Source organism: Choristoneura fumiferana, chromosome 3 (assembly GCF_025370935.1).
Source record: "Choristoneura fumiferana chromosome 3, NRCan_CFum_1, whole genome shotgun sequence".
NCBI lineage: Eukaryota > Metazoa > Arthropoda > Insecta > Lepidoptera > Tortricidae > Choristoneura > Choristoneura fumiferana.
The window spans coordinates 8,880,024-8,898,227 of record NC_133474.1 but is presented as its reverse complement, the minus strand read 5'-3'; the positions used below and the strand labels follow the sequence as shown (position 1 = coordinate 8,898,227).

General features: G+C 36.9%; 2 protein-coding genes across 4 annotated transcripts in view; both read left to right on the top strand.

Annotated features, from left to right (window-relative positions):
- Positions 1-1,185: 1,185 nt before the first annotated feature.
- Positions 1,186-2,921, top strand: LOC141426500 (glucose-6-phosphate 1-dehydrogenase-like). The gene has a single exon (XM_074085436.1). It carries the CDS (start codon positions 1,400-1,402, stop codon positions 2,888-2,890), a length of 1,491 nt encoding a protein of 496 aa, XP_073941537.1. The 5' UTR covers positions 1,186-1,399; the 3' UTR covers positions 2,891-2,921.
- A 6,218-nt stretch (positions 2,922-9,139) lies between these two features.
- Atg17 (autophagy-related 17) overlaps positions 9,140-18,204 on the top strand; it is a 69,426-nt gene continuing 60,361 nt past the window's right edge. For 2 of the 3 annotated variants that reach the window (XM_074085434.1, XM_074085432.1), the window contains exons 1-5: positions 9,140-9,377; positions 12,409-12,558; positions 13,463-13,653; positions 14,407-14,651; positions 15,152-15,279. In XM_074085434.1, coding sequence (XP_073941535.1) covers positions 12,491-12,558; positions 13,463-13,653; positions 14,407-14,651; positions 15,152-15,279 — 632 coding nt within the window. In that variant the 5' untranslated portion in view covers positions 9,140-9,377; positions 12,409-12,490. Of the gene's footprint in view, positions 9,378-9,658; positions 9,719-12,408; positions 12,559-13,462; positions 13,654-14,406; positions 14,652-15,151; positions 15,280-18,204 lie in introns of all 3 variants that reach the window. The other variant, XM_074085433.1, reaches the window with a different exon arrangement.

The following is an 18,204-nucleotide window of genomic DNA, read 5'->3' as shown; positions in this document are numbered from 1 at the left end:
TCATATCGGTTCACAGCACAAATCTTCGTCTGGTTACAGTTTGAGGTAGTATCAAAAATACAAGCTGTATTTATAGCCTAAACATAGTGGTTAAGTATATTCTCTTTGGTTTGTATAATATAGTAGGTAACATTACTAAAGGGACATAGTACTTATTGTTCGAAGCTTATTTACTATAGCACTTATTGTTCGAAGCTTGTACGGTGCTTTTGTAAAATATAAAACAAAAAACTAGAAAGATAAATTAGCCAACGTAAGTGAACGAATTACCCGCTCAATTTTAGTTTTTTTAAAGATTTTTTTTTACTACAAGAAGAATACAACAACCTAATAAAAAATACTGCGTTGAATACAATCTTAAATTATACTTTTACTTTTAATATTAAACATATGTTAATAATGAGCCCTCTTGTTCTGAGAGGAGAGGAGGCCTGTGCCCAGCAGTGGGACGTATATAGGCTGGGATGATGTTAATAATGAATAAATTAAAATGGTGAAACGAAAAATAGTACATTACTGCCTAGGCTACGGTAGTACTATTAGTTATTCTGTGCCTAGGCCCGGGAAGTAGGGGATTGCCTGACGAGGTGGTTTGCAAGCCGGGCATCGCGAGGCTTGCAATGATACGAGTCGGAAATCTGTCTGGCTGCACGGTCTTAATGCAGTCGTATTGTAGTTGGAACGACAGTAATATAACTGCAACGCCCCCTCTGCAATGCCCCCTCTCGTAGTTTTATTGCAGACTAGCTGTTGCCCGCGGCTTCGCCCCCGTTGTAATTTTTCTAAGTTTTCTTCTATAAAAACCTTCTCCTGGCAATAACGAACACAACAAAATAAGAATAAGCGAAATCGGTCCAGCCGTTCCCGAGTTTTGCGCTTAGCAACACATTTTATGATTATATATATATATATATATATATATATATATATATATATATATATATATATATATATATTATATATATATATATATATATATATATATATATATAGATAGATGAGCGGCCGGGATAAGGCAGGGTTGTCAAAAATGAATTTACCTGATCGCGTGCCCGGTAATCTGTTACTTGCAACGTCACCTGCTACGTCGACTTTTATCTATAAGTAATCGGACGATAAAAGCGGGTGTACCTATATAAAATACTGTTTTTTTTCTGCCAATTCATTATACATTATCAAAGCCGCGAGTCTCCTAACGTTATTTTTCAGTCTTTTTTATCAATTTGGTTCATAAATAACAAGATGAGTGGACAGCCCTGTCAAAAAGTGCTAATGTAACTCTTGTGCCACGGCTGTGCAATAATAATACTCATACCAATATATATAAGTACCTACACAAAGTTATTTGCTTGATTCATTCAGTGCTAGTTAAGTAGTTGAATCATATAAATTAGTTCCCATGGAAGCCATCAAGACCGACTCTAACCATCTTCACACGTTTGTGCTCCTTGGAGCTTCAGGGGATCTGGCGAAGAAAAAAATATATCCTACAGTGTGGAACTTATACCGCAGTAATTTGTTGCCGATAAGCATTAAATTCATTGGCTATGCTCGCACAAAACAATCAATTTTAGAAGTCAAAGAAAAATGTAAGAAGTATATTACTGTGCCAAAAGGAGAAGAGCGGAAATATGAAGAATTTTGGGCGGCAAATGAGTATCTTGCAGGGTCCTACGACCAAAAAGCAGATTATGAGAAACTCAATCAGGAAATCAGTAAGTTTGAGACAGAGCTCGTTGCTAACAGAATATTTTATTTAGCGGTACCACCTGCCGTTTTTGAAGATGTTACTGTAAATATAAAGAATGCTTGTACCGCGACTAAAGGCTACACGAGGGTTATTATTGAAAAACCATTTGGGCGCGATGATGTGACTGCGGCAAAATTAGGCAACCATCTAGCTGGTTTGTTCGACGAAGAGCATATTTACAGAATTGATCACTATCTGGGAAAAGAAATGGTTTTGAACCTGATGACTTTGCGTTTTGCTAATCAAATATTTAGTCCGATATGGAACAACGATATCATCGCCTCAGTCATAATTTCGTTCAAAGAACCTTTTGGCACTGAAGGCAGAGGGGGCTATTTTGATGACATTGGTATCATAAGAGATGTAATGCAAAATCATCTCCTCCAAATACTTTCTCTAATTGCAATGGAAAAACCAGTAACACTAAAGGCAAATGATATTAGGAAAGAAAAAGTTAAGGTACTACGACACATTAAACCGATAACTATGGACGATATCTTAATAGGCCAGTACGTCGGTAATCCAGATGGGCAGGGTGAAGAAAAATTGGGATATCTAGATGACCCTACTGTGCCAAAAGATTCGATCACACCGACTTATGCAGTTGCGGGCCTTTGGGTCAATAATGCTAGGTGGCAGGGAGTTCCGTTCGTGCTCCGTGCTGGCAAAGCCCTCAATGAAAGAAAAGCTGAAGTGAGAATACAGTTTCATGATATGCCTGGAGATATCTTTGATGGTGAAGCTAAAAGAAATGAGTTGGTTTTGAGAGTTCAGCCCGGTGAAGCCGTATACACGAAGATAATGTCCAAGTCGCCCGGAATGATGTTTGATTTAGTAGAAACCGAACTCGACTTGACTTACAGCACTCGTTACAAGGACGCTAAGTATCCAGATGCATATGAAAGATTAGTTCTGGATGTTTTCAACGGTAACCAAACTCATTTTGTGCTAGATGATGAAGTCAAAGAAGCTTGGCGCATCTTTACACCAATCTTAAATCAGTTGGAAGGGCAGAAGGTTAAGCCTCTACCTTATAAATTTGGTTCTAGGGGACCACCTGAATCTGACGCTAAGTTGGCTCAATACAATTTCAAATACTCCGGTTCTTATAAATGGGAAAAACCAAGCCCTTCAAAATAGCTTTAACTACCTAATAATACCCAACCAATTATTTTACTTGTATAAAGTAACATTTACTATTATTTGCGTATATCTTACGCGAACAAAAATATTAGGGATCTGCCTTGTAAGTAAATTAAATAGGTAGGTAGCACTTATTGTCTCTTACCCTCAGCAGAAATGTCACAAGTATGAAGGTCACAAGGGTTTAAACTTTGTTGGCCACCTCTAAGTTTGGCAAATTAGTACGTAACTACCTATTTATAAATATTTTTCATGTATGCTTCTTTGAGGTCAGTGGATATTGAATCGAGGCACGAAAATCTAGCGGTGATCGTTGATGCGCAGAAGTACCCACAAAATAAGTTAGGGGACTGACTGTTGCGCGGGGCGAGTGGGGCTGGCCAGCGCCTACTGCTGGCGTTCGCGACTATCACATGCGCCGAAAATAACGGCCAAAGCTAGAAGAGCCGCGCGCGATCTGTAAATAAGTAGGTATGTCGACGTCTACAGGTTTCTGGATAGATAGTTATTTTAAATATAAAAAATTGATTTAAAAAAGTACTTTAAGTTTATTTTCTACTACCTGACTGACCACCTACTGATATCAACTGATGAAGAAAATGAGTTCAAGTCTGCTGTGTCGCTCATGTCTCATTCCATTTTCATATACTCGTATGAATATTTTCTTACCGATTTATTTCATCTTTATAAATCCGTAATTCTAAAACTTTCTCTTACAGATCTTTTCTTGACTGATACAAACAAAACACATTTTACAAATTGCAAGTCATTCTGTACGTGATGAGATGTTTATTTAGAATCTAGATAAAAATTGGATCAGGTACAGAATGACTACTTTGTAGATAGATAAATTAAATAAGTATAAAATAAAATAGTAAGAACCATAACTTCATAATCTATTGAATATTTTTTGTACAGTTAAGTTACCTAATCGAAATCGTTAGATAGATAGGTCGCGTTTCATAGATTCCCGAAATGTTCGTTTGATTTTATGAAGCATAGATTTTGCCAAAGACACCCAAGGGTGCCCAAGGGGACTACTACGAAATTCGAATGGTATAGGTACTTAGATGACTACCGGAGCCGGAGGCGAGAAGGTTGATAGGTAAGTAAAAGGTAAATCAGTTTAATAAAATAGATGAGGCACATTCTGTAGCCATAGGGTCCTATAATACTATAATAGGAGTATGCACTTTTAAATCGCAATCGCTCTCGCCACATCTTTCTGTCAATGTCATGCGGTAAGGGCTGGTACAGACGGACCGCATTTGAACCGCAACCCAGCTGCAAAATGGCAGCTCGAGTGCAGTTTTGATGCTGTTACAGATAGTTCAGTTGTGCGCGCGGCCCTATGTGTGCGTGCGCTTGTAAATATACAACTTTCACGTGATGCGGCAGTCGTCGTCCGAGCAAGACGTGTTCTTATCGCTTTACCCACACATAGGGCCTTAGGGCCGCGCGCACAACTTAGTTGAACTATCTGTACACCAACTGCATCAAACTAACCAACCGCGCACACCGACTGTGCAGTCCGCTTGCAGTTGCCGTGCAGTCCTATCAACCGGACACCGACTGCAAGGCGGCTGCACGGTCGTAATGCAGTCGTATTGCAGTTGGAACGACTGCATTGCAACAGCGTCCTGAACATGATCGCGAGCAGATGGGACTGCCCGTATTTAAACGCTGTTGTGCCATCTCTAGTGGGATGATTAAATAAGGATTATTTTCATGAATTTAATTTTGTTTTTATTTATCTTTTATTTTATTTTATTTATTGTAATTTTACTAACATAGGTTAAGATAAATTGTTTAACAAAATGAGTCGTAATGTTACTTGAATAAGTGAATTTAATTATTATTATTATTATTATTATTATTGTAACTGCAATGCCCCTCTCGCAGTTATATTGCAGTCCTGTTGCAGTTTCTTAAGTTTTCTTTCTTCAGTCGGTGTGCGGTTGACAGGACTGCACGGCAACTGCAAGCGGATTGCACAGTCGGTTTGCAGTTTTGATGCAGTTGGTGTAATTGCATAAAAACTGCACTCAAACTGCCATTTTGCAGCTGGGTTGTAGTTCAAATGCTGTCCGTCTGTACCGGCCCTAACGTAAACGTACGATTGCTCGTCACTGCCCCGATCGTTGGCATCTTTAACCTTTATGTCATTAGCAATTGAGATGACAGCAGGGGCTCGTCTATTAGGTATTAGCGTACGTGTCGAGTACTCGGACGTTTACCTAATAATTATCAGGGTAGAAAGAAAGACAATATAATATTATGGCTTCTGGGCTTCTGCTAATCTAAGCTAATACCTTTTAAACGAGCAATTCTTTTATTTATATAAATGTATAGGTACGGAACCCTTCGTTCGAGAGTCCGACTCGCACTTGGCCGTTTTTTTTTACTTTGCACGTCTGCCCGTGCGAAGCCGGGCGGGTCGCTAGTATTATTATCCTACTAATAAATGCGAAAGTTTGTAAGTCTGTTTGTTTGTTTGTTACTTCATCACGTCTAAACCACTGAACTGATTTAGATTAAATTCAGTATACAGATAGTTTGAATCCCGGAGAAGGACATAGGATAGTTTTTATCCCGAAAAATTGCATAGTTCCCGCGGGATAGCGATAAACGAATTTTGCGCGGACGGAGTCGCGGGCAACGGCTAGTATTATAAATAAATACGAAAGTTTGTAAGTCTGTTTGTTTGTTTGTTACCTACTTAATCACGACTAAGCCGCTGAACCGATTTAGATGAAATTCGGTAAGTAAATGCAGATATGAGTGAGTTTGAGTCCCGGGAAGGACATAGGATAGTTTTTATCCCGGAAAATCGCAGGTAACGGCTAATACAAACGTTAGACACAAAACCATTTTTTGTTCGTGTCTTTTGGCACCTCATTCATTATCTGTAGACGAAGATTATATTTACAATTTATATTACAATTAAACTTCAATGGTTTACTCTTAACTATCTTGTTAATAATAATAGTATGGGTACAGCAGGGCTACTACGAAACTCGAAACTCGAAGTTCGTGTCGTGCGGTCCCTCTGACACATACTATTTAATACGAGAGCGAGAGGGACGGTACGATACGAACTTCGAGTTTCGTAGTAGCACTGGGTGACACGAGCCTTTCGTTTTTTCCATTCCACGCCATGAACGTTTCAGGCCAATAATTTATAAAAAAACACACTTGAATCCCGAAAGAAAGAAAAAAAAATCTCTATAGCTTAAAAGATTTCGTAATAATAAACAAAATAACTTAAAAATATATTATTATGTTTAAAACTAAAAAGATAAATTTTAATCTCGTCAACTTTCATCGCGTAAAATGGAACTCAATGAGGGCTATCGCGTGTGAATTCGTCGCAAGAGGCGCTAGTGTAGCGTGAGGTCTCCGAAATGTCAAATCCTCTTTGGTCAAATCTCATAGCTTTGGGTTGAGCTACGCGGTTTAATTATAATTAGAATAATTTTGTGTAATATTAGCAATGTCTGAAATTAATTATGGCAAATATGCGTTTCCGGGGCAATGAAATGTCTGTGTTTTGAGACAGTTTTGTTTTTCGGAACATTTGTCCTCCCTTTTCCGAACAAAACGGGGACTATGGAACACTGTGGCATGCTCGATATTTTTATGGTACGGTTTTAAGGTGTATTAAATATGATTTTAATCTAAACTTTGTTTTCACGACCATGATACCAGACTTTGAATTGAAGCAATACTAAAACCTCACGCAACAGTGCGCATCTAGTGAGACGAAAACGATAGCCTTCATTTCAATAGAGCTGCAGGGCTACTACGAAACTCGAAACTTGAAGTTCGTGTCATGCTGTCCCTCTCGCTCTCGTATTAAATAGTTTAAGGGGCTGTTTCACCATCCATTGATTAGTGTTAACTGACGGTTAAATGTGATGCCGTCTCCGTCTATTCGAACAAAACAAATAGAGACGGCATCACACCTAACCGCCAGTTAACACTAATCAATGGATGGTGAAACAGACCCTAGGTGTCAGCTGGGCTACTACGAAACTCCAAACTCGAAGTTCGTGTCGTGCGGTCCTCTGACACTTAGACTCTTTAATACGAGAGCGAGAGGACTGCCCGACACGAACTTCGAGTTTCGTAGTAACCCTGCTTGACTGTGCTTAACGATCGAATCGATTCCACAATCTTGTCAAATCGTTTGACTCGCATCATCATTAGTACGAGAGCGAAGTCCTTAAATGCGTCGATGTATCGATCGAGTGTACGTATTGTTTGATGTTTTGAACTGTTACTTTGTTATACATTTGTTATTACGGTTTTTGTTATTTTTTTACTGTTATTAGTTTTGATATAGTTCCAAAGAAGACCGCATGGTTTGTGAGATCCCAATAGACAAGCAAAAACACTTACTACGCGGGTGAAGCCGCAGGCAAAACTAGTTAAAAATATAAACTATCACTTATTAAATCGATTACACACCCTTAGCATAATTAATCGAGAATCGCAATAAATCGATTCGAATTTGCATTGTGATAACCTGTTAATGACATGTGTCACCGTACCTAGTCTATCCGAAAAGTACTAAGGCTGGCCGCACATACACGGTTTCCTGATCAGGTTTCCGAATACGGAATTAAGATTCGGAAACCTGAAAGTAAAGCGCACACGTTCGGTTTTTTTAGTATTTCGTTTTTTTCTGCCAGTTCTAGAGCGACGGTTCTGGAGAGAGCACGTCACAGAGTACATTATGAGCACGTATAGACATGGACGATGAGTTATTGCTTTTAATTGCGCTTCTTACTGGCGTTACACAACAAAAAGAAGAAGAAACGACGTTATTGGTGCAGGGATATTTTCGACAGTCATTATAAAATTCGACGTCACCCATGTTGATTACAGTCTATCACAAAAATGACGTATACGTCCATTTCCTACGGTGCTCGCGCATTTCTGACTTGAAATTTCCGTTCGTGTGCGGCTAGTTAAACAAAATGTTTGCAGGGATTGCGTTCGGGATGACGACATTCGGTTTTTTCCCGTTCTTACTACCCGAACTACTTGTACTATTACTATTACTTATTCTATACTCTTTGCTTATTTTGTCCACTATGAAAAATGCGTATTCAGGTTTCCGAATCTGGATTCCGTATTCGGAAACCTTATCAGGAAACCGTGTATGTGCGGCCAGCCGTTACTTTTATTTTGCTTGAGTTGAATTAATTACGGTTGAAGTAATGAGGGCTATCGCGTATGAATTCGCCGCTAGAGGCGCTAGTGTAGCGTGAGGTCTCCGAAATGTCAAATCTCATAGTTTTGAGTGAGCTACGCGGGTTTATTATAATTTGAATAATTTGTGAATATTTTGCAATATCTGAAATTAATTATGGCAAATATGAGTTCCGGGCAATGAATGTCTGTGTTTTGAGACAGTTTGTCTTTCGGAAACCCTTGTCCTCCCTTTTTTCCGAACAAAACGGGGACTATGGAACACTGTGGCATGCTCGATATTTTTATGGTACGGTTTAAGGTGTATAAATATGATTTTTCTAAACTTCGTTTTCACGCCCGTAATAACAGACTATGAAAGCCATACTTAAAAACCTCACGCAACAGTGCGCCATCTAGTGAGACAAAAAACGATAGCCCTCATTATCTTCCTATTGAGGTATTGAGTATCTACTTCTACTGGATCGTTTTTGCGATAACGAAACGCATTTTGGTAGAAATTTATTGCCATGGTGAAAAACTTTTCTACTGTGGAAGATTTTTTAATTAATGTTTTTTTTTTGGCAAAAATATTAGTTTTATGCACATTGTAATTTTTTATACTTTTCATATTGAACCGATCATAAAAGAATTTTTAAATGTACAAGTGCCGAGCACTTGCTTGAACATTCAAGTCTTGTTTCACCACTAATTTATAAATAAATATTAAGTCATACTTATGTGTGATGCTGTCTCTTGTTTGAGTCGTTTAAATAAATAAATAAATATTACGGGACAATTCACACTAAATGACCTAGTCCCAAAAGTAAGCTTAGCAAAGCTTGTGTTATGGGTACTAAGCAACGGATTAATATAATTATGTAGTTTGTTTTGTCAGAGTACAACGGAGACGGCATTACATTAACCTGTCAGTGTCACATAAGATTTATCAAAGAGTACTAAAACAGGCTTTAAAACAAAAAATATTTGATAAACAAGGTGATTTAGTAAAAACTCATTCATAGTAGGATAAGAACAATGATGATTGGCAACACTCGTTCTGTCAGCTGAGTTTTTGATATTGCGATTATCGAGCAATGGTGGTTGCTGTTGACCTCAAGAGCTTGAATTAGGTATAGTTAGTGCGTTTTAGTGTAATCAACTTGAGTTTTACTGGAAACTAATGAATTACAGTGCAAAATGATACAATACGCCTCGTGAATTAAACAGTGCAAAATCTATTGGTGAAGCCTTTATCCTGGATGGTCAATTAAGAGTATGTGTTTGTGTAAGTACTTATAGAATCTTTTGTTGTTCAAACGCAAAAAAAAATTCGATCTAGAGCGATCGTTTCTTATAGATAAAATCTAGCTTTTGTCGTCAAATAGACATGTTAATAATTAATAAACCTAAAGTTGAAAATTGTCATAATAAATAATGACGTTTATTTTAGGCGAGCAATAACGTGTTATTTATTTTGCGCATGGACATTATTTAGGCGGATTACTGTAGCGCGCGACTGTTTAAATAGTCTCGATATTTGATTCTTGTGCTGTATTGTTATTACAGCCTGCAGAAATCGTAGCAGTTACATATTTGAGGTCAGAGAGATAAAGGGGACTATTTAAGGTAAATTTGCGCGCAGATATCATCCATTTAACACGCATTAATTTCATGCTTTAGATAAATTAGGTCCACCAGAAGTTCATTTTCTCACAAGAGCTGGCTCACAAGTTAGTTGGTTTCGGTTGTGAAACTTGTTTTGCAATTTAGGAGTATAGGATTAACAAAAACATTTTTTTATTTTTTTATGATGATTTTCATTGTTACTTAGTAATTATATGACATAACTTTTTGCTTGCCAAGTACAGTGGGGTAGGAAACCCTTCGGCAGTTATTAAATTGATTCCTTTACATAGTCATAGACTCTTAGTACGTTTTGAGACCCAAAGTACTAAGTAGACAAGTGCATATCAAATTATACTTACTTGGCATGATAACAAGGGTCAAAATAGTAAACACCTCTAATCTAACATATATCTAGTTTCTTAGTGGTACAAAACCTTTTTAATAAACAACTTCGTAAAAGTTTCAATTAAATAATGTTCTATTTAATTGTCAGTGTTTGTCAGTGCCAAGGTGTAGTGGTAGGGTTGCTATGGTCACCTGATTATGATTAGCAGGTTGACAGGTTGATGCAGTATGTCCCACTCAATGGGTAAAGCATATTAGCGCTCATACTGAACAAAGGAAAATAGATCTTAGGGTGACAAACCTTTTTTTACTCCAACTGTACAGATCTGTGCATGTTTTAGACTTGTTGATATTCAGGTTTGATTTGAGACAAATAAGAGATATTTAGATAAAAAAAGTTCTTTTACATCTTTAAGGTTATAATTTAATTAACCTGTTGTGGGCCTAGTTTTGGGAAATTTTAGATAAGCACCCTATATTAAAAGGTAATTAATACTAGACACCAAAATGGTCAAATTAATTAATAATTGGTAGTTAGTTACATACTACTGTGGCGCGAGGCGTCTGACTAGTTAATCCACACTATAATATTATAAATGCGAAAGTATGTGTGTTTGTATGTATGTTTGTCCGACTTTCATGTTGAAACGGAGCGACGGATCAACGTGATTTTTGGCATAGAGATTGTTTATGGACTAGAGAGTGATATTGGCTACTTTTTATCCTGGAAAAATGCACAGTTCCCGAGGGAACAGCGCGCGATAACCAAATTCAATTTTGGGCAAAAGCTAGTGTGTTTATAATAAGTAAATTAATGTTTTTAATAACAAAATATATTATCTTATAATCAAATGAAAGTGACTCAGAAATTTGTCTATCATTGAACTTGGTTTTGAGTGTTAAAAACAATGACTAAACAGGATCAACAAGACAAGCTTGGGTTAAACATAATCAGGCAGATTCATTCTAAAACAAGAAGTGTGGACTACAGAGTGCTATCTCTGCTTTGCTTATTAGGTCTGGTTATTTTATTATTTTCTATAAGTTTGCTGCATTCTATGTAAGAACAGTAAGACAGTGTGTTTTGTAAATGGCATATAAATTTATTTGTAACTTATCCCAATCACTATAAATTTTTATGGGGCAAATGTGTTGACATTGAGATAGCTTCAGTCAGAGAAAGAAAAAAAAGTAACAACTTATAAATGGGTGAAATGCAACAATTTTTTAAAAAGTGTTTTGACAGTATGCTTCAACATGAAAGAGGAGTCAATTTTCACCAAGTAGTAACTTTTACAAACAAATCTAAGCAAAAAAACGAAGAAATTTATGTTTAGGCACCACTTCAGAATGGCTGCCCCTATTTAGTTATTTTTTGTTGTGTTTGTTACTGTCAGGACCTATTAGAAGCCTGCCAAAGCGTTATCTACCGGTTTGAGGTCTTAGAGAACCTTTTAACCCCCAGTGGTTATCTGTTCATCAAGTTAACTAAGGCTATTTATTGTATGTTTGCTGAGACGAAAGTGGATGGCTTTCATGCCATCATGCGTAAGCGAGCTGCCTCCTTAATGTGGCATACTCATAGCAGTGCCAACAGTATCCTGGGTGTGATAGAGAGTAGGTTGGATTGTCCCTTTGCTAAGCACTGGAACAGTTTGCATGTTAGCAACTAGATTATAATTTTAATTTGAATACTAATCCACTCAAAGGTTGACTGGTAGATATCCCTTGAAGGGATAAGTTCGCCTTTGTACATATATCTCAATGTTTGTCAATTGTGTTTGTTCAGGTACATATTTTGTACAATAAAAGTTTAAATACATACATACATACATAATCATAGCATAAGTACTAAACTAACTTATTTTTGTAGTAGTTAATCATTTTATTTTCTATGCGGTATGTAACCAAGGTTTGTGGAACCAAGTTTTCCGAAATAAATGTTTATTTTTATTATTATCTTGTGTATTTATTTTCATTCTTAGATTAGGTTTTTATAATAGTTATAAAAAGTATAAAACACAAAAGTGCAAACAAAATAAAATAATAAAAAATAATAAAATTATAAAAACCTATCCTAGTTTGCAGCCGGCCCCAAGCTACTGGTGGTCAGGGTCGCAGAGTGAGGAACTTTCGGACAATGTGTGCCATGTCCAGAAGTATTCTGTTTCTAGCCCTTGATCCAGCCATCTAGCATGAGCCTCTTGAGATGTTGGTTGAGACTCTTCGCTATTAGCCGTTTTCCGAAACAACTATTATTATTGCCCTATTGGTTGTGAAATCTTATATTCCTTACAATATATCATTCATGAAGGGATTCTTAGTTTCTTTTTTTTTTATTGCAGCTCTCCAAGACATGTTGCCGATTTAAGCAGTTAGGAGGTACACTGAACTGATTTTTGTTTCAAGCAATATAACACTGCCACAATGTTGTATGTATTTCATGTGGACGCTGGTCAGATGACCACATATGATATGAATCTGACTTTGCAGAGGTAACTATATTGTTTTGTTTGTCAGTGCACTGTTATAAGTATAAGCGGGCTGTTCTCTGCAACTCAATGTCTGTGTTTTGTTTTTGCGTATTGTGCGTAAAGTGTACTGTTTATTTTAGTTTTTTTTTATGTTTTTACTATTCAAAGTCTTTACGGTATTTTGATTCTTTATTACCATTACAGTATCATTAACTTTATGAAAGTAAAGACTAATACTGATGCTAAATCGACTTTTATTAAAGTTTTGACCACTTATCCTTATAAAACAAAGGTAGTCAAAGGGTGTCTTGTAATAATTAGCTTTATGCTAGTTTATTTATTTATTTACATGTGGCTGTTTATCCCATTGCCTATAATTATTTATTTTAGACGTGTATTATATGTAGATAATGTGTATGTGTAGATGTATTTATGTTTTGTTTTAATTTTCTGATCTACTGTTGATGCACCACCTGCTGTAAACTAGTCCTTCCTTCTTTCTGTAAAAAGGTTGCCTGGAAGAGATCGCTCTTAAGCAATAAGGCCGTCTATTTTACTCTCTGTGTACCTGTTTTCTGTATCGCTTACTATTTTTGGTGTACAATAAAGACTCATTGTATTGTATTGTAGTAAGTAATGGCAGTAAGGAAGGAGTCATTTCATGTTTTACATGTTAGATCATAATTCTACAATACTAAGTAACTATTTTTTGTACTTAGAGCAGTAATGTAAATTTATTCATCAAACTGTTGATTTTATTGCGTTTTTACAAAATGTAGGTATGTACATAATTCAGACTTTCTGTCATACTGAAACAGTCAACTTATTACTTTTTCCTGGCTCAGTGACCAAAATTGAATCTTGGTCTTCAAAACACCTCTGTGTGTTATATTTACACCAATTTCATTATGCTGTCCTGTTTCAGTGTGTCAAGTTTAAAAGCAGCAATAGAGAGAAAGACAAAGATAGCAGCGAGTTCTTTAGTTCTTCTTGTGAGTGGTGGCGAAGTATTACAGTCGGACCACATGGTCTCCTCATATAGTGCTGGCACTGACACAAACCCCATATATATGTTTAGCAAACCATCTGAGAAGGAGAGCCACCTGAAACAGTCAAGTAAGTAAAAAGTAGGTGCACGTTAAAATCTCCAAGGTACGTTTTTATTATTAGCAAGCAGTAAATTTATCACAAAGAAGCAAAATAATATTTTTACGGCGACTGCGCTATTTTCAATCGCTATTCTAGAGTAGAATCCTGAGCGCAGCAAGGTTTATACCTATTTCAGTCACTTGTTTTAAATTAAAATAAAAATCATTTTCAAAACATACCAAGTTTGGGCTCCTCCAGATATGATACCATGAATCATTATTTGTAAATTTAGCATTCTAATTGTGAAAGAATTTATAAAATCGGTCCAGTAGTTTTTGAGTTAATTCGTAACAAACATCCAAAAATCCAAAGGTTTCCTCTTTATAATTAGTATAGGTATAATTCATATTTATCGTAAATTATTCATATTTAAATGTAAATTTCCTTAAATTATTATAATTATGTTTCTCACTTTATTTGGTACATGAGATCTTATACATACAATATAATTCGCCCCTCTTTAAGCCCTGCTAGGGCATTGCGGTTTTTTGACATTCATAAGTACTTGTAATAGCCTAAATTGAATAAGGATATTTTGACTTTGACTGTGAGAGATAAACGATGTAAATGCCGTTGAATTTACGCAGACATTTCTATTCTACTCTTGTATGTGACTTGCTCTGCTATTACCATTTTGTCGACAGACACAGCAGCTGCTGAATTTTTCGACATAAAAAGTCGGAAAATTCAGCTCTTTCTAACTAGTAACTCTTTTTGTAGTGTATAGCGATCTCAGTCCGATTGTGGAGTTAAGCTCAGGCGAGTTCCGCAGCGACACACGAAGCGGGTTTGAGGGGAAATCCGTCGCCGAGCTGAAAGCAAACGTGGAAATGTGCTGTTCGCTGCAGCCGACTGTTAATACTGTGATAACGTGCGCTACTCTCGCGCAGCAGTTCAGTGACCTCTCCCATGACGTGTCCAAGGGCTGTGATCAGCTTGTACATGAGCAGCATTTGCAGCATCAGGTGAGTCAGGCTTTGCTGTGACCTACCGGGAGCATCGCTAGTCCAGGATCCATGCTTGTGTACGTTAACTTTAAAGTACCTTGGCGACCGAGCTTTGCTCGGGCTAAAACTCGTTAATAAGCATTTTCTCAGAGATAAGACCAAGCTAGATCGATTTGTCATCCCCGAAAACCCCTACATACCAAATTTCATCGAAATCGTTAGAGCCGTTTCCGAGATTCTAATATATTAGAATTGCTTGTTTAGAGGTATTAGATAAACGTGTGTGTGTGCCACCTTGGGGGCTACTACGAAATTCGAAAATCAAAGTTCGTATCGCATCCCTCTCACTCTCGTAAGCGTCAGCGGGACGGCAAGATACGAATTTCGAATTTTGCACTTCGTAGTGTAGGGCCTTACTATCGTAGGTACTCTATTGATGGTTGCTATCAGTTACTTTAATAATTGGCATTGGTGTTGCTACTCAAGGAAAACTTAGATTGATCTTTTTCATCACGCAGGGATGGGCAGCGGTCGTTGCGAATCTGGAGGATATCTTCAACGAATTTTGTGAAAGATCAAGAAATTTTAAGGAATCGTTCAGAAAACATCGACTAAAAAAGGACGAATATCACGAACAATTGAACGCGTAAGTACAACCTTAGGTGGTCTTAGCTTTGTTTGAATTTAAGTTACATTTGTCTTCAAACATTTGAATTAAGATTGTTTTTTTGGAATCTTTTTGTATTTTTTATTTCAATTCCAAATTTTTTGTTACTTTTACGGTCATCCCGTAAAACCTATATCGAAAATACAAACTGAAATATAGATGCACAGAAAAACCAGAAAAATAAGACCAGCGCTGGGAATCGAACCCAGGTCCTCGGCATTCCGTGCCGTGTGCTATACCGCTACACCACCGCTGGACAACGATACAGACACGAATTTCTCCTATGCACCTCATATGTCAGCTTGTGTTGTTTCTTATTTAGCCACTTAAGCAGCGACACTAGCGACATCTATACCGTAGCCCTCATCGAGAAACTTTTCGGCACTCCATCGGAACTAACCGCTCACCCGGACAAGAGATATCGTTAGTAAGCAATCAAATTAAGATTGGTTTTTTGGAATCTTTTGGGTTCGATTCTCAGCGCTGGTCTTATTTTTCTGTTTTTTCTGTGCATGTATATTTCAGTTTGTATTTTCAAACATTTGCCCACTCGATGCCCCATTCACTACTATTACTTATTTTTATAATGGACAAACAACAGACCGCCTTAGCACTGATTAGCATACAAAGAAATTACACACTTAATGTGTCCCAATGCTATTCAATCAACTTTATTGGTACATTTCGTTTTTTTTTCTCGTCATAATTCAAAAGCGATAACTTATTGCATAGACGATAAACAACAGCTTAGTAGTCCAGGCATTTCTTGCTTTTATAGTGCACTCTACGTATGCTACCTGTGGGAATTTCACTTTCCCGGTATAATACATAGCCTGTAGATGTGTTATGGGTCAAGAATTTTAATTTCTTTTAATTAGTTTAAGTGTATCCTTTATTAGCAAACAATCTAACACAATATCAAATCCTGCCTTATTATGATACTAGCTTTTGCCCGCATCTTCACCCGCGTGGAATTCGATTATCGCAAGCTGTGCCTTCGGGAACTGTGAATTTTCCGGGATAAAAGTAGCCTATGTCACTAAAAGTCAACTATCTCTATGCCAAAAATCACGTCGATCCGTTGCTCTGTTTCGACGTGAAAGACGGACAAACATACAAACACACACTTTCGCATTTATAATATTAGTATGGATTAGTTTAGATTAGTATCGATAAACATCCTCTGAGAGCCAGTTTTTTTTTTCATACAAAGTTGGACCACCCTTATACTTAAAATTGTAATGAAAAGCAAAGTAGATTTTTTTTTAAATATGTAATGCCAATCTTAACTTGATTGCTTAATAACGACATCTCTTGTCCGGGTGAGCGGTTAGTTCCAATGGAGTGCTGAAAGTCTCACGATAAGGGCTACAGCATAGATGTCGCTAGTGTCGCTGCTTAAGTGACTAAATATGAAACAAACAAGCTGAGATATGTGGTCCATAGGAGATATTCGTGTCTGTATCCTTGTCCAGTGGTGGTGTAGCGGTATAGCACGTGGCACGAAATGCCGAGGACCTGGGTTCGATTCCCAGCGCTGGTCTATTTTTCTGGTTTTTCTGTGCATCTATGTTTCAGTTTGTATTTTCGATATGGGTTTTACGGGACGACCGTAAAAGTAACAACATTTGGATTTGAAATAAAAAAATACAAAAAGACTCCAAAAACCAAACTTAATATGTGTTACCTATCGATGTGAGTAAGAAACTGCTGACTCATTCATAGTAAAATAATATTAAATAAAAATAAATATCATGGGGCACTTGACACCAATTGACCTAGTCCCAAACTTAGCAAAGCTTGTAGGTTAGGTACTATGGATACATAAATATTAAAATATAAATAAAAATCAATACCTCTCCTTGCAGTCGGGTAATTAGTGAAATAAAAACGGATAAATCACGTCTTTAATCGAGTTTAGCTTGACGTGTTTGGGACTAATACGTAGTCCTTCGTCTGGTACCTAGTCTAGGAGCACACGTCACCAGTCGACCACGAATTAGTTCCAATTTCCAAATATGTCTAGTTAAACTCGATTAAAGACGTGTGTTTTTATTAGGGTTCCGTAGCCAAAATGGCAAAAACGGAACCCTTATAGTTTCGCTATTTCTGTCTGTCTGTCTGTCTGTCCGTCCGTCCGCGGCTTTGCTCAGGGATTATCAATGCTAGAAAGCTGTAATTTTGCACAAATATATATGTAAACTATGCGGAAAAAATGGTACAATAAAAAATTCTAAAAAAGATTTTTTTATGGTACCTCCCATAGACGTAGTGGGGTGATTTTTTTTCTCATCCAACCTTGTGTGGAGTGTCGTTGGATAGGTCTTTTAAAACCATTAGGGGATTGCTAAAACAATTTTTTTTATATTAAAAATTCAGGATGGTAGTAAGTATATCAAACTTACAAGAAAAACTATAACGTTTAAGTTTTCTTGAGAATTATTAGTAGTTTAAGAGTAAATAGCAGCCTAAGGTATAAAATATACCTAAACTTGGAATATTCCGTACAAAATTCGAAATCCTTAGAAAAATATTACTTAATTTTTTCGTAATGGCTACGGAACCCTATTTCGGGCGTGTTCGACACGCTCTTGGCTGGTTTTTTCACTACGATGTGAGTTACTTTAAATACGAACACAAAGGAATATAAAAAATATAACATTTTCTTCAATAGTTTTTATTGCGTTTCTAAACTTGTGTTTTAAATGGAAGCGTAGATAATGGTCGTGAATCATCTTAAAAAACGGAACCATACCACACTTGTGTCATTAGTGATTCCATGGTTGTTCACGTGACGACTGCGAAAGGTGAGCAATTTCTGACATTGACATTGACCTTAGAGTGACTACAAATATGGAACGAGTTATACTACCTCACATTGCTGGTACTCAGCAAAGTAAGTCG

What these genes read in the sequence shown, in the direction of transcription:
- LOC141426500 (XM_074085436.1), top strand. Translation starts at nt 1,400, where the DNA reads ATGGAAGCCATCAAGACCGACTCTAACCATCTTCACACGTTTGTGCTC.